Source organism: Mercenaria mercenaria, chromosome 11, assembly GCF_021730395.1.
Source record: "Mercenaria mercenaria strain notata chromosome 11, MADL_Memer_1, whole genome shotgun sequence".
Taxonomy (NCBI): domain Eukaryota; kingdom Metazoa; phylum Mollusca; class Bivalvia; order Venerida; family Veneridae; genus Mercenaria; species Mercenaria mercenaria.
In genome coordinates, this window is record NC_069371.1 from 64,322,043 (window position 1) to 64,349,795 (window position 27,753).

A 27,753-nucleotide genomic window follows, 5' to 3' on the forward strand; every position below is an offset into this window, starting at 1 on the left:
CAGGTAAATCCTGTTTCTAGGCACTTCTCGCACTTTTGGCTCCCTGGCTAATCTGGCCAGTTCAAGAAAGGAACCAAGATCTTATGTTGATACAAATTGTGTGCCAGTTTGGTAAAAATCAAATTATAAATAGAGCTGCTATTGTGCAGACAAGGTCAAAATAGCTAATTTTTGCCCTTTCAGGGGCCATAACTCTGGAACCCATAATGGGATCTCTGGCCAGTTCAAGAAAGGAACCGAGATCTTATGGTGATACAAGTTGTGTGCAAGTTTGGTTAAAATAAAATCATAAATGAAACCACTATCGTGCAGACAAAAAATTGTGGACGGACGGACGGACACACGCACGGACTGACGACGGACAAAGGGTGATCACAAAAGTCACTATGTGACAGGTGAGCTAAAAAGCTGTTAAGATCATACAAAAATATGTTTAAAATTGCAAAATGGACCATCAAATTTATAGCCAAAGTGGCATTTTATAGCCAATGGCTAACGGCAGAGCGGGCCCTGGCTCAGTTCCAAGAAAACAAAGTAACACTGTTGCATCTCAAACCAAAATTGTGTTCAGCAATAATCTTCTTTTTCATTTACCTCGATCAATCACATTTACTGTACAAACTATCCGATCAATACTTATCTTTGTCACTCACAACTGTGTCACTAAACAAGAGGACCATGATGGTCCTGAATCGCTCACCTATCCCCACATGACCCAGTGTTGAACCGAGTATGACGTCGTTATTTCTATTATTTGACAAAGTGACCTAGTTTTTGAGCATATGTGACCTAGATATCATCAAGATAAAAAATTCTGACCAATTTTCATGAAGATCCATTGAAAAAATAAATTGACCTCTAGAGAGGTCACAAGGTTTTTCTATTATTTGACCTAATGACCTAGTTTTTCAAGGCACGTGACCCACTTTTAAACTTGACCTAGATATCATCAATGTGAACATTCTCACTAATTTTCATGAAGATCTCGTGAAAAATATGGCCTCTAGAGAGGTCACAAGGTTTTTCTATTTTTCGACCTACTGACCTAGTTTTTGACCGCACATGTCCCAGTTATGAACTTGACCTAGACATCATCAAGATGAACATTCGCACCAACTTTCATGAAGATCCAGTGAGAAATATGGCCTCTAGAGACATCACAAGAATTTTCTATTTTTAGACCTACTGACCTAGTTTTTGACCGCACGTGACCCAGTTTTGAATTTGACCTAGATATCATCAAGATGAACATTCTGACCAATCTTCATCAAGATCTCTTGAAAAATATGGCCTCTAGAGAGGTCACAAGGTTTTTCTATTTTTAGATCTACTGACCTTGTTATTGACCGCACGTGACCAAGTTTCGAACCTGACCTAGGTATCATCAAGGTGAACATTCTGACCAATTTTCATAAAGATCATATGAAAAATATGGCCTCTAGAGAGGTCACAAAGTTTTTCTATTTTCAGACCTACTGACCTAGTTTTTGACCGCACGTGACCCAGTTTCAAACTAGACCTAGATATCATCAAGGTGAACATTCTGACCAATTTTCATGAAGATCCATTGAGAAATATGGCCTCTAGAGAGGTCACAAGGTTTTTCTATTTTTAGACCTACTGACCTAGTTTTTGACCCCACGTGACCCAGTTTCGAAATTGACCTAGATATCATCAAGGTAAACATTCTGACCAATTTTCATGAAGATCTCATGAAAAATATGGCCTCTAGGGAGGTCACAATGTTTTTCTATTTTTAGATCTACTGACCTAGTTTTTGACCCCACGTGACCCTGTTTCAAACTTGACCTAGATATCATCAAGGTGAACATTCTGACCAATTTTCATGAAGATCCATTGAGAAATATGGCCTCTAGAGAGGTCACAAGGTTTTTCTATTTTTAGACCTACTGACCTAGTTTTTGACCCCACGTGACCAAGTTTCGAACTTGACCTAGATATCATCAAGTTGAACATTCTGACCAATTTTCATCAAGATCTTATGAAAAATATGGCCCCTAGAGAGGTCACAAGGTTTTTCTATTTTTAGATCTACTGACCTAGTTTTTGACCCCACGTGATCCAGTTTCGAACATGACCTAGATATCATCAAGGTGAACGTTCTGACCAATTTTCATGAAGATCCATTAAGAAATATGGCCTCTAGAGAGGTCACAAGGTTTTTCTATTTTTAGACCTACTGACCTAGTTTTTGACCCCACGTGATCCAGTTTCGAACTTGACCTAGATATCATCAAGGTGAACATTCTGACAAATTTTCATGAAGATCTCTTGAAAAATATGGCCTCTAGAGAGGTCACAAGGTTTTTCTATTTTTAGATCTACTGACCTAGTTTTTGATCGCACGTGACCCAGTTTCGAACTTGACCTAGATATCATCAAGATGAACATTCTGACCAACTTTCATAAAGATCCCGTGAAAAATGTGACCTCTAGAGTGGTCACAAGCAAAAGTTTACGCACGCACGCACGCACGCACGCACTGACGCACGGACGACGGACGACGGACGCCACGCGATCACAAAAGCTCACCTTGTCACTTTGTGACAGGTGAGCTAAAAATCACTAAAACACTAAGTAACTATATGAAATATCCTTTTCACTGCCAAAGCTTTACACATACAAACATCACATTTTTACAATGCACTGACAGGCATCCATAGCACATTTAATATAATCAACTGTAAGCCATAGTGGAAAAGCCATCTTGCAAAAATAGGCATAATAAATATTTTTTCAGCACATTATAGCATTAAAATTATTTCTTGTAGTTTTCATTAATCGTAATCATGAAGAACAGATTTTTTTCTGTGATAGAAACAAAATATACAGCAGCTATTCACTGCCTTTTACAATCATGATGTTACACAGTCAAGCATTTCAATAAAACAGTTAAACTGTTCTTTTTTTTCTAAATTTCTTTTTTATAATGCACTATTTGTACATTTCAGTATTTTCTAGGTTTTCGATCACATGTCTGACAATAATATAACCAAACACACACTGTGTAAGCCTTAAATTCTGTAGTCTACAAATTCTTCATTTTCACCCAGTCTGTGGGAATATTTTTTTCTGCAGAACTTCATTTTGAGAATAACTAGGAGATACCATGATTACTCTTAGCATATAAAAATTACTGAGATACATAGTTCACAACAGCATTACTTTGCAAAAACAGCGTGAATCCTTTACTTCATTCATTCAATGAACTATTTCTCACTTGTTTTAAGTAGTCTGACAATACAATAATGTAACATTGTATATTTGAAAATAAAACATGATTTGTCATTATAAAAATTGCAATATTACACACATACAAAGCTTTTACATCAATGTCTTGTAATACAGTTCTGTATCTTACATGACATATGGTGGTCAATAGAAAATACTATTTAGCAAGAAAATGACTACAAAGCGACTGGTATACATCCTATCAACTTTCAATGTAAGCTCTGTATTTATCAAGATTCTGAGATAGAATTTCAGACACAAATGTTTAAAGGCATCAGCTATTTTCAATCTGCTGTTACTTGATAACATAACCTATCTGTATTATTGTTATTTTACAGAATTTAATATTTCTTAAGAATTTGGAGCTTTATTCATGCCAAATTTCTTACAAATCTGTTGTGGCTTTAAAAAATAAAGGCAAATAAAAATAAAAAAAAGTATTGTTTGGAAGACCTAGTCCAAATTTCAGAATCAGAATGCAGATAAAAACAGATTCTGATTACATTTATTATCTCGATTTTCTGTAAGAAAACACCCCAGCAAGACAAAGATAGCCATACAATGCTGTACACATTATGTTTTCCACATTAGCACCATTATCTGCTATACACATCACAAACTGAACCAGTCCAATCAACAAAAACAAGAAAACTAGCACCAACATGCAACCAGTCAAAGAAATTCTTCCAGAAACCAGTCTGCTCATTCCTTTCTTTGTCTGCTCCCTTGGAAGGAAAACTTTTTCCTCTTCATTGTTACCTAGTACACTTCTACTTATCCATATATTGCCAAGTTTGTTGTTAACTTTTCCTGGACAGAAAGAAAAGTTGTTCTGTTTAATTTTTCTGTTTGCTACAGACTTTTGCGTAGATTCTATTACCCCTTTGTACTTTTGGAAAGCCGTCAGCAATTCCAGGCACATGTCTTCATCCTGCAGATCGCCGAGAAAAGTCGACCCCCTATGAAGCTGCTCCAAAAAGACAGCCAAATCTTTCTCGTAATCGTGAATTTCTTTCAAATGTTTCCCTCTGTCGGCTTTTATCTGATCAATTTTCTCATCGGACATTTTCTCTATGCAGCTTATGATGCCCTGCGTATAATCCTTGATCTGAGAAATGGCATCGTCCGCCGATTTGTCGCCCTTTTTTTCTACATCATGCAGTTTTGTCAGGCTGTTCTTGACCTCTTTTACATCGAGCATAAGCTGGTCATAATCAAATTGTAGAAGTTTACGAGCTACTTGTAGTTTCTTGACCAAGGTCATGGTGTTATGTTTCCGATGTTTCTCACACACGCATGAAACACAAATGGCGACATCACACGTCATACAGTACATCTGCAGCGACTCGTCTTTATGGTCGGTACATGACTTCTCCGATGTCAGGTTAATTCCTATGTTACCTGTTTCAATTTTAATGATGTTCGGTTGGCGTCCAGTCATGTGCTTGAAAAGTCGGTGCTCATGTATACAGAACTTACAAATATCAAGGTCACAGTCAATGCAACGGTACTGTGACATCAGCCAGTCCCGCTCGCAAACATCACAAATACCAAAATATGGCCGGGAACCAATCTCGTCTTGAATACAGTTGATGTAAAAGTTTGGTGGAAAATCTTTAACTCCCCCTCGTGGAACACATACATCTGCCCTGCACTGTGGACACCTAAAACAGATATCATAAGCTAGTGTTATAGAAATTCATGAAATTTATATACCAGTATTGCGGTATCTATCATAGGTACACGCAGGTTGTTGTAATATAGTGAAGTCCAAATAAGGACATAACTCAAATAGTTAAAAAGTAATAAGACATGAAAGTCCCAAAAATATGCCAATGCCCATTTCATGTCAACAATGTATACCATCTTTCATTTAAATTGAATGGAAACTGTTGAGTAACTAAGTCAATTTCATGTTGATTTCATTTGAAATGGATGAAAACTTAGTTTTTGACACCAGGAGCATAATTACAACTAAATTATTCTCTTTGGAGAATAAGATATATATCAGCTTTAAAACAACTGACAATCACCGAATACTAACCTGAACATTCTACCTGACGATGAGGAGGCATGGATGTAATCAAGAAGACAACTCAAACAAACAGTATGATGGCAGGTGAGTATACGTGGGTCTTTGTACTCGTCCATACATATCGGACACTGCAACATGCGGTCACGCAGCCTCTCAATCTTGTCATGCTCCATCACTGATGTGTTCATTGTGCTCATTTTACATCAGATCTGAAATGAGACATACCGTAATTCTCAGTTGGTTTGTACAACAGTACTTGGATTTAATGCAGGTCCAAAATATATATCATCCCTATACATGTAACATTCCAATGCTTATTTTATTATAATTAGACATCCACTGAGACATATTATAAGCATAAGTTGATGCAATCAATAGAAGATGATTGTACATACAGAATTTTGACACCATGCTTTTGAGTACGTAGAAACAAGAGGACCATGATGGCCCCACATTGCTTGCCAGAGTTTCTCAGCTCAAACAAGTATAACAAGAATACTGTCCAGCAATGAATGTCCACCATTAAATGGGGACTTTGTCATATTTGATGCCATAGAAACTCACGTTTTTATATTTGAAATTAACTGAAGAACTTGCAAATTCTCCAAATAAACTACCATCATCTACAACATGTACGTCACGTTTCATGAAAAATATTCTTGTTCTCTGACAGTTAACAAAGTATCTATCTTGTGCGACTTAGACCAGCCAGACAGACATACAAATGTATGGATAATAAAATGATCTGTATATTCTACATAATTATTGCTTTCTATGTCCCACTGGTTTCATGAAAAAAATCTTTAGTACACTTGAAGTAATGACAGAATCCATCATCTGTAAGTAAGAGAAGGACAGACAGATAAATGAATGGACAGACAAACAGAAAAAATAATATAATGTCCATGGCTGTTCTCCACATTTACTTCTAACTATATATTCACCAAATTTCATGAAAAAGTCTCTTGAACCCAGAATCTACCTTTTCTCATATTTCTTGACTATCTGTTGCCATAGCAATCACGTTTGTTTCCATAGCAACAAAATGAACGGATGTGCATATTCTCCATATTGCCATTTATCCATGGGTGTGTGACCAGTTCTAGATTTTAGACATATTTTTATTATGAAAATCATTAAAATAACAATAAATCATTATTTCATCTGAGTGCCCATACCTTTCTACAGTTTATTACTTATCTAGAAATAATTATAGCTAAACATAAATTTGATTTGGTTTGGTCTACTACTTCAAAAGATATTCCAGACAGAATTTAATATGGTAATAGTTTAATTAGTAAGTGTTATTAAATTGGTATCAGAAAGTAATAAGCTGGTGGAATTAATTATGATAGACAAGTACTGGTCAGGCATGTGTGATAGGATTGGCTGAAGTATGATATGATTGGCTGAAGTATGATATGACTGGTTGAAGTATGAAGTGAGCGTGAATGAATATGTGGGAGAGTTTGGAGGGAAAATTGAAAGAAGGGGTTAGAGAGAAAGTCAGTTAAGGTTTGAGTTTTGTTTTAGGCATCAGCAGTCAAAATTGATATTTTAAGATTTTAGGCAAGAAATACTTCGGAAACTTTCGAAGATAACATTATGTACTAATTAATTAAGAATTGTTATGAATTGGAATTACTGAAAAAAAATTTATTTAGAATGGAATAAAAGATAAAACTCTAGCACTTGTTAATAGCTGATTTCCCAACGAAAATAAGGAGCCCGGTTATCATGGTTATACATGTATCAAGTTTCACAAACTAGCACTTTCTGAAAAGAAGACATTTTATGTGACAATATCACCTGGTGGCCATGTTTTTTTGACAAATTTCAGTGTGTTTTTTGGCTGTTCCCCTGTTCAAAAAGTTTGTTGTTTTCCCCTATTTCTGAAAAAGAAAATCCCTCAAAAAAAAAAAAGGGTGCAGGGTGTTTTTTTACCAGGAGGGGAAGGGGCCCAGGCCTGTGATTTGGGGAAAAAATAGCTTGGTATTAGTGCAAAGGGGAAGATTTAAAAGACATTTTCTGAGGGGAAGGGCCTATAAACGGCTCCTATTATGAAGGGGAAAAAAAACCTGACATGATATAAATTGTAACTGTACCATTTAAAACATGGGACAATGTGCTTTTAAATCATTTTCTTTTTTAGTGCAACATATTTAAATGAAAAATATTGTTTTTATCACAACAAAATTTTTCTCCTATTTTAGTGGTTACGCCAAGATTTTCCCCTCCTTACAGTCCTGCCACCATTCCCCCAAAACTTAGAAAAAAACACTGCAAATTGAAATAATTCTAACATTAAAATCTCCTACTTTACGAAAATAATGTATTTTCCCTTGTAAGGGCCCTGACCCCTTCCCCAAAAGGAGTTGACAGCCATGTCTGCTGCTGACATTCTCTCATTTACCGTCAAATATTTAATTATAAGCAAAATTATGATTTGTAATAAAACTCTATGTCAATCATTCTTGCAGATAAGCAAAAGATAGAGCAAACTTAATTCCCACATTGGATGTGAATTGTGGCAATATTATGGACTGATAAAATTAATAAGGGAAAAATTGCGTCATGATACTAAATATGTAGGATACATTCTAAAATTGAGGTCCTTGTTGGATGGCAGATTAATGGAAAAGCATTTAATACAACATCTCAAAGTGTGAAACCTTTAAATTTGAGTTACTGGCCTTGGTCCTTTTATATTATTATTAAGGAAGTGGCTAGGGGTCCGGTAACTGGACCTCTAGACCTGGAGTCTAGAAGTCCGGTAATCACTAATCAATATATAATTATGACTATGTATATACTGTACGTTATTTACTGTATTCCTAGTGTATCAGGTAATTGCTGGTAAAAGTTATGATAAGTTGTCATAAAGTTGCCGTTAATACTACGTTTTTTGCAAATATTTCATTTATAATTAATATCTTCTTCTTCTTCTTCCATTAATATGCAGGACCCACTCTGGAGCATCGTCGCATATGAAAACTATGTACAAGGTCGTTGTGATGAGCGAACAGTGAAAGAAAAAAAGCGATAAAAGACGATAAAAACCCTGAATGGGTTTATTTGTGGTGGGCGATAAGCCCGGCCTTGAAGGTGCTAAGGTTTGGGCTGTGGAGACTTGCTCTGGCCGCTGGTTCCACAGACGAATGCCAGCTGGGAAGAAGGAGTGTTGGTGTCCGGTAGAATGGCAGCATGTATTTCATTGCTCGACCACAGATTGTAAGTGCCGATGGATGAAGAAACTGTCCACCAGGGATGTCTATAAGGCCATGGATGATCCTGTACATCATCACCAGTCTGTTACTGGTTCTTCTCTGCTGTAAAGAGTCCCAGCCTAGGCTACCTATCATCTGACTGAGTGACTGGTGGTTTTGTCACCCATCACGAATCTGGCTGCTCTTTGCTCAACCGCTTCCAGCTGCTGGATGTTCCTGCTAGTGTGGGGGTCCCATGCGGTTGAGGTATATTCAATGATGGGTCTGACTACGCTGGTGTAGCACAGAGCCTTTGTTTCCCTTGGCCATCTGGATATGTTCCGTTGGAGAAAACCAAGTGTGTTGTTGGCCTTCTTGGTTTTGTCGTCGATGTGTGCGTTCCAGGTCAGATTGTTGGTGATTGTGACTCCAAGATATTTGTCGGAAGTTACTTCAGCTAGGTCATGGCTATGGATGGAGTATTTGGCTCTGATTGGGTTACGTTTCCTAGTAATTCTGACAACTTCACACTTGGAGGGGTTGAATAACATTTGCCAGTCCTTCTCCCACTCTGGTTCAAGGCGTATCTATTGAAGATGGAATTTTAACAGCGATTTCCAGTAATCAATGTTATTTATTTTTTTACTCTAGGCCTAAATTAAAATTAAGTTTGTTTGACCTTTACCAACCCAGTATTTTTACAGTGGGTAGGTAGGTAGGTAAATAATTTTATTATATTTTAGTTTTTTTTTAATGTTTGTTGTCTCAGTAATAATAAAAATTAAAGTCTGTTTATTAATACCTATTGCTTGTAGATAATCTCGGAAGATGCTCTGTTAAATGTATGCTTGTAATAAACCCCTAGCGCTATTCATGCACACACAATATGGGCACAGACTTAATTTGCACATAAGGCAAAGTTGACCAAGTCTTTGAGTATCTTTCATGTCTATACTTTTTCTTTATATATATATCAAAAATGTATTTACTACATCTGCGCTTAAAAGTACAAAACGATATAGTCGCGAAAATATTTGGCATCTAAACACACTACTGAATTACAGCTTATTTTCAACAAGTGTTTGATGCTTAATTCAATAGATAATAACTTTTTATGAGTTTTAGAAGGTTTTTACAACGGTTATGGCAGTATGCAAGCAAAAGTGATGATTTTTTAGCTTCAAGCTACTTTCACGTATTGGTCATGTTACTAAGAACAGAAACAAGATTGGGTATCCCCGACATCAGACATTTATTATGCCATTGTCCTTGCAAAAGAAGTATAAGATTTTTTATACCTCTTTGTTCTGGCATTACAAAATTAAAATATTAAAACTATCTAGCTTGTCATATTTCAAAACATTTACGTTCGTGTCAAATTCTTGAAATTCGGAAACTGAGATTTTCTCACTTCGAACAAATGCATTTCAAAACGATCTCTGATTAAAGACATTTTGAAATCAACAATTAAGTCAGTTCATAATATATTTTCACAGATAATCAAATTTCCCACCACTCGCCTGTCAATTGCCGTAATACTGTCACTGTTATGAAAGCAGTATTATGTACAAGCAAATTTCAAATATAACACATAGTAGACAAATAATAATCTCATGTACATTACGTTTCCTTTGTAATCAATCGTATTTGTTCTTCTTAAATTTCGTTTTCACAGCAGACATTTTTCTTTCAGGGTATTTTAGTAATCACCACCACCTAGTTGCTCTCCATAATAACTGCATCGATAGTAAAAATAATCACAGTCTAGGCCCTTACCGTATTTCCCAAAAATGTTTGGACTAGTTATTTTCACTTTCTCAAGACTTATTTCCCGAAAAATGATTATTTTGTAAAGTGTCCCAAAAATATGGACACAATAATCATAATCCACCCAGTGTTGGAAGCGTAATAAAAAGCGTAAACGATTATCGGTAATTATTCTGTTGATAAACTTAGTCCTTGTCATTGTTTTCATCATCAATTAACACCCCCCTCAAAGAGCTAAAAGAAGTGTGTAGGTATCATGGCATTTGAAGTGGAGATCAAAGCGTTACAGTTGCCCGAGATTGTCATGGAATTACGTCATGTTTTCGCGCCATATAACACATCACTGTTTGATCGTACCGCCTCGGTTCTTTGAATTAATCAATAAAAAAGTTTCTTCTTTAATTTCTTAAAGCGAATTCAATATCCTGTATAAACTGACAGGTAAATGTGTCAAACGATAATTGTGGATATCCTACCTCTGTGAGCTATTTTGCCGCACTATCATAAATCTGTTTGCCAAAAGTCGTTTTACGCCATGTATTTAAATTGCTGACGCTTTTTCATTATTTAAGATTTTTTTATTCTGTTTTTGTTTTTGTTTTGTTTTTTGTACCTTCTGGTCAAAAGTCTGAACTTTATGCCCATAGAATTTATCATTTATTTACTCTTAGAAAGAAATAAGTAATTTTAAGATCGCACTGTTTGAAATTTTACAAAGAACTAAATTTAAATTTGACCGTTTTTATAGAATTTTGCCTACATTCCTGTCGATATCTTATTAAAATCGTTATAGAATTCAAACTATATTACTTCTTAAGCGGTGCTAAAAAAGTATTGATGCGATAATAACAAAAAAAGAATGCACTACGCGCGTTTTTTTGTGTATGTGTAAACAAAAGTAACGTCGAGTGATGGAAATTAGATATTACGATAGCTCGCACGTGCTCGTGGAATGGAAAAGTACCGGCATGACGTTTTGGTTTCTTTACGTTTAGCGGGTAAATTAGATACTAGATTTGTAAAATTATGTCCTTTCGTCAGATTGCCTTCCGGTTATAAGCGGTTTCATTGTCGTCTGCATCCTATGGCCTTAGGCAACGTTATCGGCATAGTTGACACGTTTTCGGAATACACGAGATGATAAACAGTCCGCTTTATCGATTTCTACAAGCCGACCGCGGGTTACTTTCTCACTTGCCATAATTATGTACGCATTTGTTAAATAAAATAATCGCCAGTTTCAAGCACCAAAATAAGTTTTTCCCTTTGATAAGAAAATAAAATTTTTTTTTTTCTCTGGAATGCAATCAAATTATTTGAGTCGCGGCAATTTTTTCGGGTCGGTCGGTAAAGGTCAAACAAACTTAATTTTATTTTAAGCCCTAGCAGTAAAATGAATTCAACAATTCATGAACAAAATCCATCAAATCAATAAAAGCTTCCGATCACTGGGTACAAATTGCTTTTAACTATTTGTCGAATTCGTGATCGAATTTTTCCCGGGATTAAAGAATTATGAATACTCCTGTGACTTACCATGTATTTAAAACAACAAGTAAAATACGAGATGATCTTCAGCCACTGCCTATTATTAAAACCCTGGTACGAAATATTTCGTGTACGAATCAATGAAATTAAAATTAATTAAAAATATTCAGAAACCAAATTATAATTTATCTTTACTAAAATAAATAACATAAAGCTGACTCAATAATTATACAAACCATCGCATGCTTTCATTGGAGATAGATTAGATCTACTAGAGTTTCAAAATTTGACTTTTTTAATCTGAGTCACTGGGCGCTTTAATAATATGCAGGCGGAAGTGCGATGTGAGCCGGTTGCTGCGGAAGCTGAAACAATCGTAAATATTATGGTTTTGACTTGAAATACCTGTCGTAATGGTAATTACAAGAAACTACAGTTTAAATTTTGATGCAAATAAATCAAAGGTAGCAGTTTAGGCGAGGAAACCTTCTAATTTTCCCTATAACCAGAAAAAGGAATCGCGGCAATTGAACCGAAAGTAGAAAATTAACAAGCAAGGTTACCTGGCAGACCCTTGGGACTAAAGTTATTAGCTTAAAATTTGTCAGTAATGTTGACAGGTAGCAGTAGAAGTACATGTGTTGCTTTGTTGATATATCCACATTTGATGCAGTCTTGATTTGCTTTTTACCTAGTCGGCTTTCACACAGACTGACATTTACCATATATCTGCCTCTACATCTCAACTAGTTAGGATCAAAACTGTTGTGGAAATTTAAACTTCATGATTTATAATAGTTTTACATACACATCATCAAGTGAGTGACGTTTAAAGATATACCGATCGATAAATGATAAAGTATCATAAACGCATACATAGCTTTACATGACTGAGGTCGGTATCAAGTCAACTCGTCCCCTAGTCAACTCGTCCCCCAGTCAACTCGTCCCCAATTTGGTCATTTCGTCCCCCAAAATTGGTCATTTCATCCCCCACATCAAAAAATTTGGTCAACTCGTCCCCATTTTGGTCAACTCGTCCCCCTTTTGGTCAATTCGTCCCCTTTTGGTAATTTTGTCCCCATTAATATTTTAGGAATTTTTGCTTTCTTTTGATATGTTTGACTTTGAAAACTTGTATTTAAAATCATCGTGAGTTTTGAAGGAGTTATATTGGAAATAGTTAACTTTAAATAATTAGGTTTTATAAAATAATAAAAAAAATATACTGTAAATATAAGACAATTAACTGAAATAAAAGATAAAAAAATACAATGTCCTTAGTATTAAAAATATAATATAATAGAAGATCTAATTAACTTTTTAAAAATCATAGTAAGAAAAGAGAGAGCAATAAATCCTTACCTCTGGTCATAATAAACGAAAATTTTAATTAGAAATACAATAAAGAATAATTAAACAATTAATATCTGTCACATATGTTTTACTAAATAAAAAAAATATAACCAACATGCTTTATATTCATTTTTGTTATTAAAATAAAAAAAGAAATACTTCAAAAGTAGAGAGACAGTGGTTTCTAAAAAAAAGTAGAATGAGCATATTAACCTGCATACGAAAGGTGTTAAAGGTTATTAATCACATTAAAAGGCGTTGATTGGGCTGATTGGAAGGTGTTAATGGTATTTAATTGCATGAGAAGTTGTTGATTAACCGAATGAAATGTGTGAAAATTTTCCACAAGTAGTGTTAGTAGTTGATTGAAGTGAGGAAATTATTTGTTATAAAAAAAAGTTTAATAAAAAGTTTAATCCTGCTCCAAGCTCTCGCCGTGTGCACGTCGCGGAGCAGGCATGCGGCTCTACCGGAAGTGATCATAAATATATTGAAGACAGCCGATAGAGTCACAACTAAGAGCGAGGGATGCGGCCCTAGGAAGGATCGTTTACCACCTCAGCTTTGTATTGTCATCTTCCACGAACGGTACTCCGCAAGGACTACAAGGGACAGCATGACAAGACGCCCGCTGACGCTCTATGATGGACAGTGAAGGCGCGAATATTCTCGCTCATATGGGACTCCCGGCAGCGAGTATAAATAAAACTACAACCAACCAACCAAAGTTTAATCTTAGTCGAGAGTTTGAAAATAAGCAGCATCAAATACGGACATTTAAACAGCAATCATGTTGTCCAGTAAAGCAGACTTACAAAAACAAATAAAAAAAAAAACAGAAAAAAAAACCCCAGAAAATCCTCCTTGTTAAATCGATCACTTTTAAAGCAAAACCTTCTTAAAATAAATGAAAACTTATGTATATTTTTAGCATAAAATATACTTAAACCGATTTAATTTATTATACTTTTATTATTTTTTTTTCAAAATACGTTTTAAAAAGGGGGCCGAAAAAGGGGGGACGAAATGACCAATTTGAAATCGCCGAGGGGGACGAAATGACCAAATTGGGAACGAGTTGACTAGGGGACGAGTTGACTGTAAATCGAAATTTAAGGGTGTAAGCAGAAAACACACTGACATACATGGAGTTTAAAAGTGTTTTGCCTACTAAACAGTTTTCTCATTAGTCAGGACATAATGATTGTATTTTGAATGAGCTTTCCAGACATGTAATTTTAGTGTGAAAAATTGAGTTCGAATATGCATGTATTTGAAGCCTCCATTTGAAGTTAGCGACACGATGTGCAGGAAGTGGCCTTGGCCATTCAAATTGGGAAATTTATGCGCGATAATTGTCCATTTTGGGAAAAATAATCAACCGGAAATAAACACTGAAAGACAAATTAAATTTATCTCCAGGCCATGGAACATAATGGATTACAAGATACAAGAAACTTTATTTTGAGTCGGTCTTTTAAACATATAACATTAGCATTATGCTATTTTCCGACTATAAAACAAGAGACAATAAAGCAGTTAAAAAACAAACAACCTGTAACTAAAAGATTTAAGACGTGGTTAAAACAAATGTGACTGGCATATAAGTAGGATAATATAGCATTATGTTAACACATTTAATTAAGACAAAGGAATAAAGTGGAATAAGAAAAGACTAGCGAGCATGCTGACTAGTTGTATCTGACAAATGACAAAATAAAAGCTGAATGCTGACCAGCCGTTACTGATAAACGAAAGCTGACAAACAAAAGCTGAACTGAAAAATAAGAAGTCAAACAAAAACTAAAATAGCAAGCAGTAATGGAGCATGCATCTAACATACTGCAACTAAGCGGGGTGGGGATAAAGGCCCTTTATCCTTTATTAAAGGGATAAAAAAAAAACTAGTGGCACATTGAACATTTACAGCTTGGGACGACCAAAGTCCGGATAAGCCTAATAAACTCCTTGTAGTTGTCTACTTGGCATATATTGTTTGGTAGGCTGTTCCAGACCTGTGTCGCCTCAAACTGAACAGATCTCTTACTGTAACTGGCTGGTGGTTCTTACATTCGGAACTTCAACTGTATTGGTGTACCTACAAGAATATTTTGAGTTTTTAAAGGTTACTAAGTCATTTAAATATGGTGGAGATAAATTATAAAGACATTTAAAAGTTTCAATTGCTAAAGTTCTTAATCTTCTGAGGTGTAATGTTGGCATATTTACTCTGTTGAGAAGTTCGTTGTACGAGGACTCGAAATCATTATAGACAATCCTCAAGGCTCTATGTTGTAGCTTTTCAAATTTATCTGTGTTGGTCTAAACTGCAGAAATGCCAAATTACTGGGCAGTAGTTAAAAGTGGATCTAACAAAATATTTATATATAAGTAATTTGCACTCAAAGTTTAAAAATTTGCTTAGTCTGAGTATTACGTTTAGTTGATTAGCGGCTTTCTGGCACATTTTTTTTATCTGGTGGTCGAAATTTAGGCTGTAATCTAAATCAATTCCTAATAGTTTTACTGATTCTTCACAAACAATTTTATTACTTCCAATGGTGACAGTTGATAGTTTAGCGTGTGTGTTAATACCTATAGCTATAGCTTGGAACTTTTCTGGATTTGCTTGTTAAAATCGAACCATTTTATTAATTGTTCACTGTCTTGTTCTAAGGTAGTTTTTTAGAAATTCTAGATCCGGATGGTTGAAAGAAAGGGTATTGTCATCAGCATAATTGTAATGTTTTGATTTTTCAATAAAATAAAATATGTCATTAATAAAGATATTAAAAATTAGTGGTCATAGTATTGGGCCTTGGGGAACGCCTTTAATGGTCTCGAGTCAGGATTAGACTGGTAATGCGTCACACGTGGTTCTGTGCACAGTTAGGCTAAAGTGCGACAAAAAATTGATACCAGACAAATGCTTCCTCTGGAAATACTAAAGAAATGTAAATAAAATCTTAACCGTTTTTTGGCATGATTTTGGGAAATCTTACCTTGCATTTTGGGAAATATCTCTGCCACAGTTTGGAAAAAATACTATATTTTTGGATTGGGAAGTGGCCTAATATAGGCCTCTGTTATACGAAGATGAAAAACCCTGCATAGAATATTTATTAATTCATAAAATACAAATTTTATTTATTCATAATGCAAATGATTTGGTATAGAAAAGCAAACGATTCATAAAGAATATTATTCACAACATCAAAAATGGAACAATTATTAACATGAATTATTCTATTTAAACTGTTATGAATGTAACCAAAGACATTTAGATTGTAACCAAAGGCAAACAGATTGTAACCAAAGGTATTTAGACAGACTTGTAGAATGTAACCAAAGGGATGTAGGCGGGTACAAATGTATGCATTTGTGCAGAGGTGCACTTTTTAGACCATATATGACATTGGAGGACCATCAGTTTACTTAGAAGCTATAGACAGTCAGGGGTGTAACTGTTTCAAGTTATCGCAGTTTATAACTCATTTGAGTTATTGCTTATCCTTTCATAACTTGTTTCAGTTATCATAAAATATTAAAAAGCCCTCCTGTGCCAATTCCTTTTTTTTAATGTGACTGATGCAATTATTTCCTGAATCCTTGACCTTTTATCTTTCCAGCTATGCAGTAAAAAATTTTACGCAAGGCTGATAAAGTTTTACGCAAGAGTTTTAAAGCTATAAAACTCTTAACATCCCATTATGCTTATCAGGTCATGATCAGACTAAAAGAGAATTTGATTAACCACAGTTTGCTACTAATTTCACTATAAAGGTCACTTTGTGAGAACAGCAAAAAGACTTTTTTTGAATAACTTACCTGAGTTAACTATATTTTATAACTAATACAGGTTATAAAATGCTTGAAAAAGTAACTGAAACAGGTTACATAACTTAAAACAGTTACACCCCTGACTGATAGAAGCAGTGGTTGGATAATTGAAGTTAAGGCTTAAAAATGCTTCTTTTCCCAACCATTGACCCCCATGGTTGCTGTTGAGGAATTTGCAGGTTCTTGTTCAACAAATTCCATTAAAGTTTCATTAACGTTTATTCGAAGATAATTATAGGAAATATAATTTTTCTTTCTTCTCTCCCTCCTTTTTTACATAGATCCAACACAAAAGTTCTTATTTAACGTCTACCATGAACAATATTATATGTCTAATTGTTATTTTGGTTGGTTGATTTGAAAAGTGGGTCAAGAAGTTCAGTGACACTTTAATGTATTAACAGACTTACATGCAAAATTTGAGAAAGAAAAAGCAAATATTGTGATCCTGTCAGTCATTTACTTCAACTGTTAAAGAGCTAGACTAATTAAGAGCATTCATGCTTAAAAATATGGAAACTTATATTTTTAAGGAATAATTTGTGGTTATTTAGGATATCTTTTTTATTTATTATTGTACCAGATTTATATAGTGCCCATTTCATGATAAACACGTTCAAAGGCGCTTTACATAGCGCAAAAGCAGCCGCTCAGGTTGCCTAATTCATCCTCTACTAGTGCAGACACAGAGCAATCTGACCAAAGGAGAGCCCCCAGAACATAGAGAGAGAGTGAAATCCTTTTAGATACAGGCGTGTGAATAGACAGTCTGGTTCTTTAACATGCCCAGTGTATAGCACCTATACACGCATGATACATGGGCAGCTTAAAGTGTTTGGAGAATACGAACTTTGTCCATTGCCATTACAGGTCTGCTGCTTTAAATGCTGATCAACACTGGCATTGGAGTCTTGGTTTGGTAGTCATGATTTTGTTGTTTAATATTAATTCTGTGACACATTTGCTTCATAGCAAAATTTTAATAAAGGTGTTATTATTTCATTTCGGTATAACAATCAATACACTACATATTTTTATATTCGTGTACGTATTGTGTTTTATTGTAGATTTCATAGATTTCCTTTAACAGCCAATGGAAGGAGTTTAAACACAACAATGGAATTTCGACAGATGCCTCTGTCTGTGAGAGTAGTTTTGCTGTTGCTTGGTGCAGTGGTTACTATGGTTACTGCCTCTGTTGGAGATAGGTCCTATGTATATCAAAAATGCAACCATCACTGTAAAGATGTTAATTGCACAGGAACACAGTTAAAGACATTTAAGTATGTGGTCTAATGTAAATTGTTCTTTGAATAACATAATATAAATCTTATCTTACCTGATATAATTCTATAATGTGGATATATGTAGAACAAAACAGATTACCTGCCGTTTTTTGTTTTTTTTTTGCCAATATCTTAAAAATTACCGTAAGCACATTTTTTTAAAATTTGGCTTAATAAGTGCTCTGTTGATAATATATCAAAATTTCAACAAAAACTATGCTGTCTTATAAATTTACTCATTTACCACTTCAACCCATATTTGACTCATTCCTTGTGAACTGGCAGAAAAGTTTGATATGCTACTAATTTTTAGCCAGACAAGTCTCTGGTTCTACCCAGCTGCTTGCCCCGTTTGAAAATAAATAAACACTAGAGTGTACCTGACATAAGCTAGCCACCCATATGTCTACAAGCTAGGAATAAACTATTGAAATAAGGTTTTCCGGTACATTAAATAGCCGTTAAACCACATGTTCTATATATACCTGACAGGGAGGAACAACCATTCAGCCACCAGTTACTAAAGTGGAGTTGTGAAGATGAATGTAAATACATGTGTATGTGGATCACTGTAGATGCATTCCAGAAAGATGGTCTCAAAGTCCCACAGTTTCATGGGAAGGTATTTCATTGTCTTAATAAGTTTTTGTAATGTCTAAATTCTCGTTTAGCAAAAAATGATGTAATGCTTATTTAGTAAGTCAAACAGATTGAAAATGTAACAGGACAAATTTAAACTTAATACGGTGAATTTAAGGAGCACCCACATGCCGTAGACTTCCAATTTTGAGATATTTTCAAATTGATTATGAATTCTTTAAAATTTAAATGCAGTAACTTTCAGTTATTCTTTAAAATTACTGTGAAACATTACCATGAAGGAGGCATCCTTGCCAGTGCAGAATTGATAAATGAGCCTAGAAGTCTTATAGAAATGCTACCTTAAATATGACAATTTTAGTACAACATTGCCTTGTCTCATAATCAAACTTTTAGTAGAACAATGCCTTGCCTGGGGATAGAACAATGCCTTGCCTGGGGATAGAACAATGCCTTGCCTAAGGATAGAACAATGCTTTGCCTGGGGATAGAACAGTGCCTTGACTGGAGATAGCACAATGCTTTGCCTGGGGATAGAACAAGGCTTTGCCTGGGGATAGATCAACATCTTGCCTGGGTATAGAGCAATGTCTTGCCAGGGGCAAGTGCAATGCTTTTCCTTGAGATAGAACAATGCCTTGCTTGGGGACAGAGCAATGCTTTGCCTAGGGATAGAACAATGCCTTGCTTGGGGATAGAACAATGCTTTGCCTGGGGATAGAAGCAATGCCTTGCCTTGGGATAGAGCAATGCCTTGCCTGGGTATAGAACAATGCCTTGTCTGGGGATAGAGTAATGCTTTGCCTTGGGATAGAGCAATGCCTTGCCTGGGAATAGAGCAATGCCTTGCATTGAGATATAATAATGCCTTGCCTGACGATAGAACAATGCCTTGCCTGGGCCTAGAGCAATGCCTTGCCTGGGGATAAAACTTTCAGTAGAGTAATACCTTGCCTGGGTATAAAATTTTCAACCTCTTGACTGATAGTCTTGTGCACTCCTTTCTGATCTTACAAGCTGTGTATGATACACAACCCTTTATGAGTAACATTTACTTTTTTCGTTTTCAGTGGCTTTTTGTTGGGTTGTATGATAATTATACAAGAATCTGCATCAGTGATATTCTGTTGTTTTTTCAGTGGCCTTTTGTGAGATTGTATGGTATACAAGAGCCTGCCTCAATGATATTCTCTGTTTTCAATGGACTTGCTCATCTTTGTATATTTTACTACAGAAAATTGATTCCATCATCTACACCTATGTATTATGTCTGGCATGGTGCAGCTATTGTAAGTACACAAGGACTTCATTTGAACACATTTGGAGATAAACTTTTAGCCGGCTGGCAGCAAGTGATTTTGACTTTGCTGCCAGTGCAGACACTGATCAGCCTGCACAACAGAGTAGTCTGATCATGGTCTGCACTGTTAGCTATTCAGTCGATAAATTTTCAGTGAACAACCCCTTCAAATGGTAAATGGTATTGCCCAAATTGAATGATGAACCAGTCTATACCGCTGTCTTCAAATATTCTCTTCCACCAAATTTTACTGATACAGAAAAGAAATCAGTTTAGTTTAAATTTAAGATGTTGTTTTTGCATAAAGTTCCTAATGTTTTCAACAGCAAAATCTGTTCAACCAGGAGGTTTGGGGATCAAGCCCCAGTAGGGTTACAGCCACACATATGACACCAGTACTGAGTGATTCAGTTAAGCTTAAGGTTTTCATCACAGTCAAACTAAAATGAATTCGTATAAACTACTATAAATACTAGTCCATGATATACGTTATCAGAAATAATTGCAAGATAGAATTCCCTTTCTTTTCAATAAAAATGCCTCTTAAAATTTTCCAACTGAGATGGTATTGTCCCATTCCCCGAAAGTGACAAGATCAAAGGTGCTATTGACAGGAATTATGCTGCAATTGTGAAAATAATCATTTAAGCTTAAAACTGCTGTTAGTGTCCTTTTCAAGAGGTGTTTTAACAGGGTAGTAAAGGTGTGTTAACAAGGAGAGCACATGTTGTTGACACACTCCGTGGCAAAATCAGGGGTTTCTTTAATTATATAAGAAGAAGGTGAAAGTTGCAGAGTAGAGGGACATCTGGGGCCTCCTCCTGTTCAGAACTTTTTTTGCTACAGGAAAAGTAGGCAGGGCTATAGCAGGGGGAAATCCCCATTCACCACACCACAGCCCTTGATAAAAACTCCGAAAATATCAATTTATTACACATAATTCAAACAAAGGTTTGATTTGAAATGAAAGGTAATAGAAATACTATTAGTTCAGTTTAGCCTTTTTCAACTTTTATGCTAGAATTGTATTGATGAATATTTGTTTCCTGTTACATCTTCAGAGTCCCTACAAAAACTGGAATTATCCCTAATATATGTAACATTTTATTTATATTTCTGTTTTGATATAGTTTCAGTTTTTACCAGAATGATATTGGTGAAGAAGTTCTTTTAATATTTTTCAGACTGCCATGTTTGCATGGACTTGCTCTACAATATTTCATTGTAAAGATACAGATTTCACTGAGGTATGTTTTTCTTCTAGTTTGCTGTTTTATACCTTTTAGCTTTAAATACCTGAGCACCAAGTGCTCTTTGTAAACTTTTAGGATCTTTTGATGCCCATTGTCTGTCAATCGTCCATCTATCATCTGTCCATCTGTTGTCGCCCACAATTTCTTTAAGGAACATTTCCTCCTAAACCACTTTGCCAATTTCAACCAAACTTGGCAAGAATGTTCCTTGCATAATCCGCTTTCAGATTCCTTGAAATTTAGGCCATCCATTTAGAATTCTGGCTGCCATTCCAGTTGACAGGAAAAGCTTTAAAAATCTTCTGTGAAACTGCTAGCTCTATTTCAAAATAATTTTACAACAATGCCTTTGGTGTCTGTCTTCCAAGTTCTTTCAAACTATTTTGTTTTGTTTAAAAATGTTGTTGCCGGGTGATGGGACTAGATTTCCCTAGATGACTATTTGGAAAACTTTGAAAATTTTCCCTACTGAAACTGCTGCCCAAATTTTAAAATAATTTCACAGCATTGTTTCTTGTTACAAAATTATTTAATCAAGCTGTGATGTCAGTAGAGTGATCTAGGGCCATCATGGCCCTCTTGTAGGCTCACCTTAGCAGAAATATAGGAGTGGCATTAAAATAATGTTGATTTATATTTACATGTAAGATTTTTTAAAGTTTTTTTGTAATACCCTGTAACATCTGATTTCATTCTTGCAGTCATTAAAGGTTTTCTCATGTGTTTCTTATTTCAGAAAATGGATTACTTTTGTGCCTTTTCCATTGTGCTTTATAACACTTTCACTTTAGCCTGTAGGTAAGTTGTTATTTGTTTAAATGTTTATTTGTAAAATACCATGTTTTGCAATGAGAAAATATGGCTTTATTATTTAAAAAAGTTTTTGTACTTTGTTTGTTTCTGCCATTGCATATTGCTCTTATATTTTTATAAGAAAATAAAAATTCTCAAAATCCAAAATTATCCTTGATATTATAATATATCTCAAAAAGTGATTACTGTTTGTCCTTCAGATGCATATTATTATATTGCTCATGCTACACCTTTATGATGTAATTCCTTTACATCTGAACAATGCTTTTATTCTACAATAAATCACTGTCTGGAATATATTATTTCGTAATTAACCAACAAAATCATGAAAATGATGAATGTAAAAAAGTAGCTGAATGCAAGTGTGTGAACCATGCTTGTCTCTAAAAGATAGAAAGTAAAATTTATTGTCCATTACTTGACAAACACATTTTTTATGCCCCCGAAGGGAGGCATTTAGTTTTTGAACCGTCTGTCGATCTGTCGGTCTGTCAGTCTGTCCGCAATTTTCGTGTCCGGTCCATATCTTTGTCATCGATGGATGGATTTTCAAATAACTTGGCATGAATGTGTACCACAGTAAGACGACGTGTCGCGCGCAAGACCCAGGTCCGTAGCTCAAAGGTCAAGGTCACACTTAGACATTAAAGGATAGTGCATTGATGGGCATGTCCAGTCCATATCTTTGTCATCGATGGATGGATTTTCAAATACCTTGGCATGAATGTGTACCAGTAAGACGACGTGTCGTGCGCAAGACCCAGGTCCGTAGCTCAAAGGTCAAGGTCACACTTAGACATTAAAGGATAGTGCATTGATGGGCGTGTCCGGTCCATATCTTTGTCATCGATGGATGGATTTTCAAATAACTTGGCATGAATGTGTACCACAGTAAGACGACGTGTCGCGCGCAAGACCCAGGTCCGTAGCTCAAAGGTCAAGGACACACTTAGACATTAAAGGATAGTGCATTGATGGGTGTGTCCGGGCCATATCTTTGTCATCGATGGATGGATTTTCAAATAACTTGGCATGAATGTGTACCACAGTAAGACGACGTGTCGCGCGCAAGACCCAGGTCCGTAGCTCAAAGGTCCTAAACTCTAACATCAGCCATAACTATTCATTCAAAGTGCCATCGGGGGCATGTGTCATCCTATGGAGACAGCTCTTGTTTTATCTTGTTTTTGTGATTGTGTTATGTATTCTGGCAAATTTTCACTTTTTAAGTGTTTATTAACTTAAATTTCTGTATATTCTGATTCATGTCATTGCATTTACTTTTATATTTCAGGGTGTTAGGAACTGTAAAGTGGTACAGACCTGCTCTTATTGGCCTAGGTTGTGTCGCATTTTTTATTCAACATGTCTGCTATTTAACATTTAACAAGTTTGATTATGGATACAACATGCAGGTCAATATAGGAGTAGGTAAGTTGTTATCAACAGTATGCAGATCAATTCTGTTGGTCGAGGAGTAAGTAAATAGTTCCTAAGATGATGCAAATTAATGTATTAATAGCAATAGGTAAGTTGTTCTCACAAAGGCTCATTTCATTGTAGGAGAAAGTAAGTTGTTCTCATCAAGTTGCAGATCAGTATAGGTATAGGTAAGATGTTCTCACCTAGGTTTAGGTGCTGATAAGAATAGGTAAGCTGTTTCCCTAGCAGTAAGTTGTTCTCACCAAGTTGCAGATTTATGTTGGTGTACATAAATTGTTCTCACCAAGGTGCAGAGAAGTGAAAGAATAAATAAGTTGTTCTCACCAAGGTGCAGAGAAGTGAAAGAATAAACAAGTTGTTCTCACCATGGTGCAAGTCAACATAGGAGTAGGTAATATGTTCATACATAGGGTGAGGTCAGTATAAGAGCAGGCAAGTGTTCTCATCAAAATGCAGGTCAGTCTCACGTAACTATATTCTTCTTACCAAGGTGCAAGTCAAGATATAAATATTTATGTATGTTGAACTCACCTAAGTCAAGGTCAGTGCAGGAATAGGTAATTTGTTCTCACCAAAGTCCAGATAAGGATAGGAATAGCTGAGTCGAATTTACCAAGTTCCAGGTCAATGTAGGAATAGCTAATTTGAATTTACCAAGTTCCAAGTCAATGTAGGAATAGCCAAGTTGAATTTACCAAGTTCCAAGTCAATGTAGGAATAGCCAAGTTGAATTTACCAAGTTCCAAGTCAATGTGGGAATAGGTAAGTTGAATTTACCAAGTTCCAAGTCAATGTAGGAATAGGTAAGTTGAATTTACCAAGTTCCAAGTCAATGTAGGAATAGGTAAGTTGAATTTACCAAGTTCCAAGTCAATGTAGGTATAGGTAAGTTGTTATGAACAACATGCACATCAGTATAGGAATATGTAAGTTGTTCTCACAAAAGTTGCAAGTCAGTACAGGAGTACCAGTAGGTCAGTCCACTGTAAGGCGTCTGGAACAAAACTGGTCAAATACTCCATAGTCAACACTTCATTATTACACTTGTTCTTTTTAAAGCAAGTAATAAATGAATGTATGCCTGAATAGTCCTTAATTTTATTTAAGCAACACCTTTCTTTTAGAAATCCTAAAAGTCATTGTTCAGGAAAGCAGATGTAGACCTTGATTTTTTGCTCCAATATTATCCCATATTATTCATAAATTTATTTTGGTTTAGAGGTTATTTTGATCATGTGATTCCCCACAGTGTTAACTTTATTATTTCTTCTTTAGCCTAAGCTGGTACATAGAGAAATTTAGATATTAATACTGGTTAGTAAACAATAAAATGCATGAACAATTTCTACATTTTGCAAAATGGTCACAATGCAGGTAGAAATTACTGCCTTTTAATCTTTAGCCTCCTGGCGGCAAGTGATTCTGCCTTTGCAACCCCTTTGGATAATAAGTGGTACTGCCCAAATTGAATGACGGACCAGACCATTTTAGAAATATAGCAGGGTAAAGGTTAAAAAGATAATCTACATATGAGCCACGCCATGAGAAAACCAACAGTGCGTTTGCGACCAGCATGGATCCAGATCAGCCTGCACATCCACGCAGTCTGGTCAGGATCCGTGCTGTTCGCTAATGGTTTCTGTAATTGCAGTAGGCTTTGAAAGTGAACAGCATGGATCCTGACCAGGATGCACAGGCTGGTCTGGATCCATGCTGGTCGCAAAGCCACTATAATGTTGGTTTTCTTATGGCACGGCTCATATAGCAATCTATATTTGCAGCTGTGTGTAACATGATTGGCTGGACAGCTTGGTGTTTTATGATGAGACGCAACAAATACGTGTGGAAGGCTATAGCTTCTATTGTTGGTATACAGCTGTTGCTGTGTTTGGAACTGGGAGATTTTCCTCCATTATATTGGGCGCTAGATGCCCATTCACTGTGGCATGCTGGAACCTGGCCGCTGGCTTTACTCTGGTATAGGTTAGTGTCTACTGTTTGATCCTGTGAATTATGCAGGAACCAGATATATCATATACATGATTTTAAATGGTAATAGGAACCTTTTAAACACAGATGATATTTTAAGGCATTTTAATTTTATGACTGAATTTTTACTTTCAAAATTTTGAAACCAGTTAATCATTTGTATGAAATGGAATTGAACTGGTTAATCAGATGCCATATTGAAAATGCTGTTTTCTTTTCTGACGACTGTATCAAGGTACTTCCGGCACCTGACTTCAATAGGAACTTAAGGACTTTATCTGTTGCAAGCAGTGTAATAATTAATAAGTCATATTTTGGTGTATTTTATTTTAAATATATCTGGACAGGCAAATCAGAGACTATTGATTATGTTGATGTGTTTTAGCGGAAATAAACTGCGTGTCTATGTGCTTGTCAAAGAAATGTATAAAGATAAAGTATGATTCGTGACATCATTAAGATCAAAAATAGAAGAAAATGGGCCCTTATACACCCCTTGATTCTAACTGATTATCAATCGATAAACACAGACGCATCGCTGTCAAGGATGTAATGTATACATGCAGTTCATTGGAATTGTAGGATGTTTATTCTTTGAGAGCGATTAGCAGTTTTGCAAAATTGAAACCAGGTTCACCTAGTAATCGAATCAGAGCGATTAACCGAGTAATCATCCCAGTCCTAATTTTTAGCTTGTCTCATTTTTGCTGTGACGTAATAATTGTGATGTACAAACAGTGGATTTATATCATAATAACAAACATTTCAGTCTTTTTTGTTTATTTTGGAAATAAATCAGTTTGTGTTAGAATAATTAGTATAGATTGATGGCTGGTTTGGAAAAAGTGTTTTATTTCGATTTACCTACATGTATTTCAGTTTTATCATAGATGATGCCAAGCTTTTGGGAAAAACTAGACCAGACCGAGTCTTACCAAGTAAGATTGACTGATTCTAGATAGAACAGACTGGTTCCAGATCAATAGGACACTATATTACTGGGCTGTAGACTGGTTTCTTGTAGAATCATATTCTAGACTGGTTCCGGAACAAGCAGTGTACAACACAACAAGGCACAGACTACAAATTCACAGAGAACTTAAGACTATAGGAAGGAACATGCATGCCTAGTGAAACCAGTTACCTGCACTGTTATATAGAAAATCATGTCCAGTGTCCTGCAGAGTGATATTGTAAATCATGCCCAGTGAGCTCAAAAAGTTGAACAATGCTTTCAAGCCTGACCTCAGAATTATTGATCAAACACTTTTGTAATATTTTTCTCCTTGTAAGTTGGTGCCATTTTCACAAAGTTTTGTATGTGAAATTTTTTTCATAGTAATTATTTTGTCTCATTTTGACATTTGATATAGTATAACTACTTACTCAGATATGCCGAATGGTTTTTGATTGTCTTTTCTGATCCGCCTGCGCCTTGTGTCATCAACTGAGCAGTTAATTACAGCAACATGAAATGACACTACTGGTACTACATTTATATTTGACACATTCACAGATACATGTACTTACAGAAATGGGTCAGTGCTGGTTTAGATTCCAGGAAAGGTTGTTTGGCTGTAATTAATAATTAAAAAATATATGAATAATTAGCATCTGCCATTATGAAACTAAAACACTGGCATTATTAAGGTAGTGGACAACTGGCAACTTACAAATTTACCATATGTGCTGCACCATGAGAAAACCAACATAATGGGTATGCGACCAGCATGGATCCAGACCAGCCTGCGCATCCGCGCAGTCTTGTCAGGCTCCATGCTGTTTGCTAACAGTTTCTCTAATTCCAATAGGCTTTGAAAGCGAACAGCATGGATCCTGACCAGACTGCGGGGATGCGCAAGCTGGTCTGGATCCATGCTGGTCGCAAACCCACTATGTTGGTTTTCTCATAGCGCGGCTCATATGTGATTTCAGCATTCTCCAAGAAATCCTGGTCAGACCACTGCCTTAAACCTTATGAGAAATGGAAAAGAAAAAAGAAATCCTGTGAAGCTTTGCTCATCAAACTGAATGTAATTTCACATTCTTGTAAAATGTGCCATCTTCTGTTGATTTAATTGATTTTAGGCAATCAAAACTGAATTAGTTGAAAATTATTTCATTC

The 27,753-nt window shown here is 35.6% G+C and overlaps 2 protein-coding genes across 3 annotated transcripts; one reads left to right on the forward strand and one right to left on the reverse strand.

The window, feature by feature from the left end:
• Positions 1 to 656: 656 nt before the first annotated feature.
• On the reverse strand, positions 657 to 12,120 carry LOC123531468 (tripartite motif-containing protein 45-like). The gene is made up of 3 exons (XM_045312464.2): positions 11,985 to 12,120; positions 5,297 to 5,496; positions 657 to 4,916 (listed from the first exon to the last, which is right to left on the reverse strand). Exons 2-3 carry the CDS (start codon positions 5,482 to 5,484, stop codon positions 3,761 to 3,763), a joined length of 1,344 nt encoding a protein of 447 aa, XP_045168399.2. The 5' UTR covers positions 5,485 to 5,496; positions 11,985 to 12,120; the 3' UTR covers positions 657 to 3,760.
• On the forward strand, positions 12,032 to 27,302 carry LOC123531469 (post-GPI attachment to proteins factor 3-like). 2 transcript variants are annotated; one of them, XM_053517585.1, is made up of 9 exons: positions 12,032 to 12,124; positions 18,012 to 18,227; positions 18,723 to 18,852; positions 19,970 to 20,119; positions 21,315 to 21,377; positions 22,120 to 22,181; positions 23,491 to 23,627; positions 25,421 to 25,622; positions 26,508 to 27,302. In XM_053517585.1, exons 2-9 carry the CDS (start codon positions 18,061 to 18,063, stop codon positions 26,578 to 26,580), a joined length of 984 nt encoding a protein of 327 aa, XP_053373560.1. In that variant the 5' UTR covers positions 12,032 to 12,124; positions 18,012 to 18,060; the 3' UTR covers positions 26,581 to 27,302. The 2 variants fall into 2 exon arrangements, with proteins under 2 accessions (XP_053373560.1, XP_053373559.1); XM_053517584.1 differs by having other exon boundaries at positions 12,076 to 12,164.
• Positions 27,303 to 27,753: the final 451 nt, after the last annotated feature.

Bases quoted from the DNA above. Each gene is read 5' to 3' on its own strand.
- LOC123531468 (XM_045312464.2), bottom strand. From the start codon at position 5,484: ATGAGCACAATGAACACATCAGTGATGGAGCATGACAAGATTGAGAGG. The intron at 4,917-5,296 runs GTTAGTATTCGG...TATCTGTTTTAG, and splicing joins TCGTCAGGTAGAATGTTCAG to GTGTCCACAGTGCAGGGCAG.
- LOC123531469 (XM_053517585.1), top strand. From the start codon at position 18,061: ATGGAATTTCGACAGATGCCTCTGTCTGTGAGAGTAGTTTTGCTGTTG. The intron at 21,378-22,119 runs GTATGTTTTTCT...TTCTTATTTCAG, and splicing joins AAGATACAGATTTCACTGAG to AAAATGGATTACTTTTGTGC. The intron at 23,628-25,420 runs GTAAGTTGTTAT...CTATATTTGCAG, and splicing joins GCAGGTCAATATAGGAGTAG to CTGTGTGTAACATGATTGGC.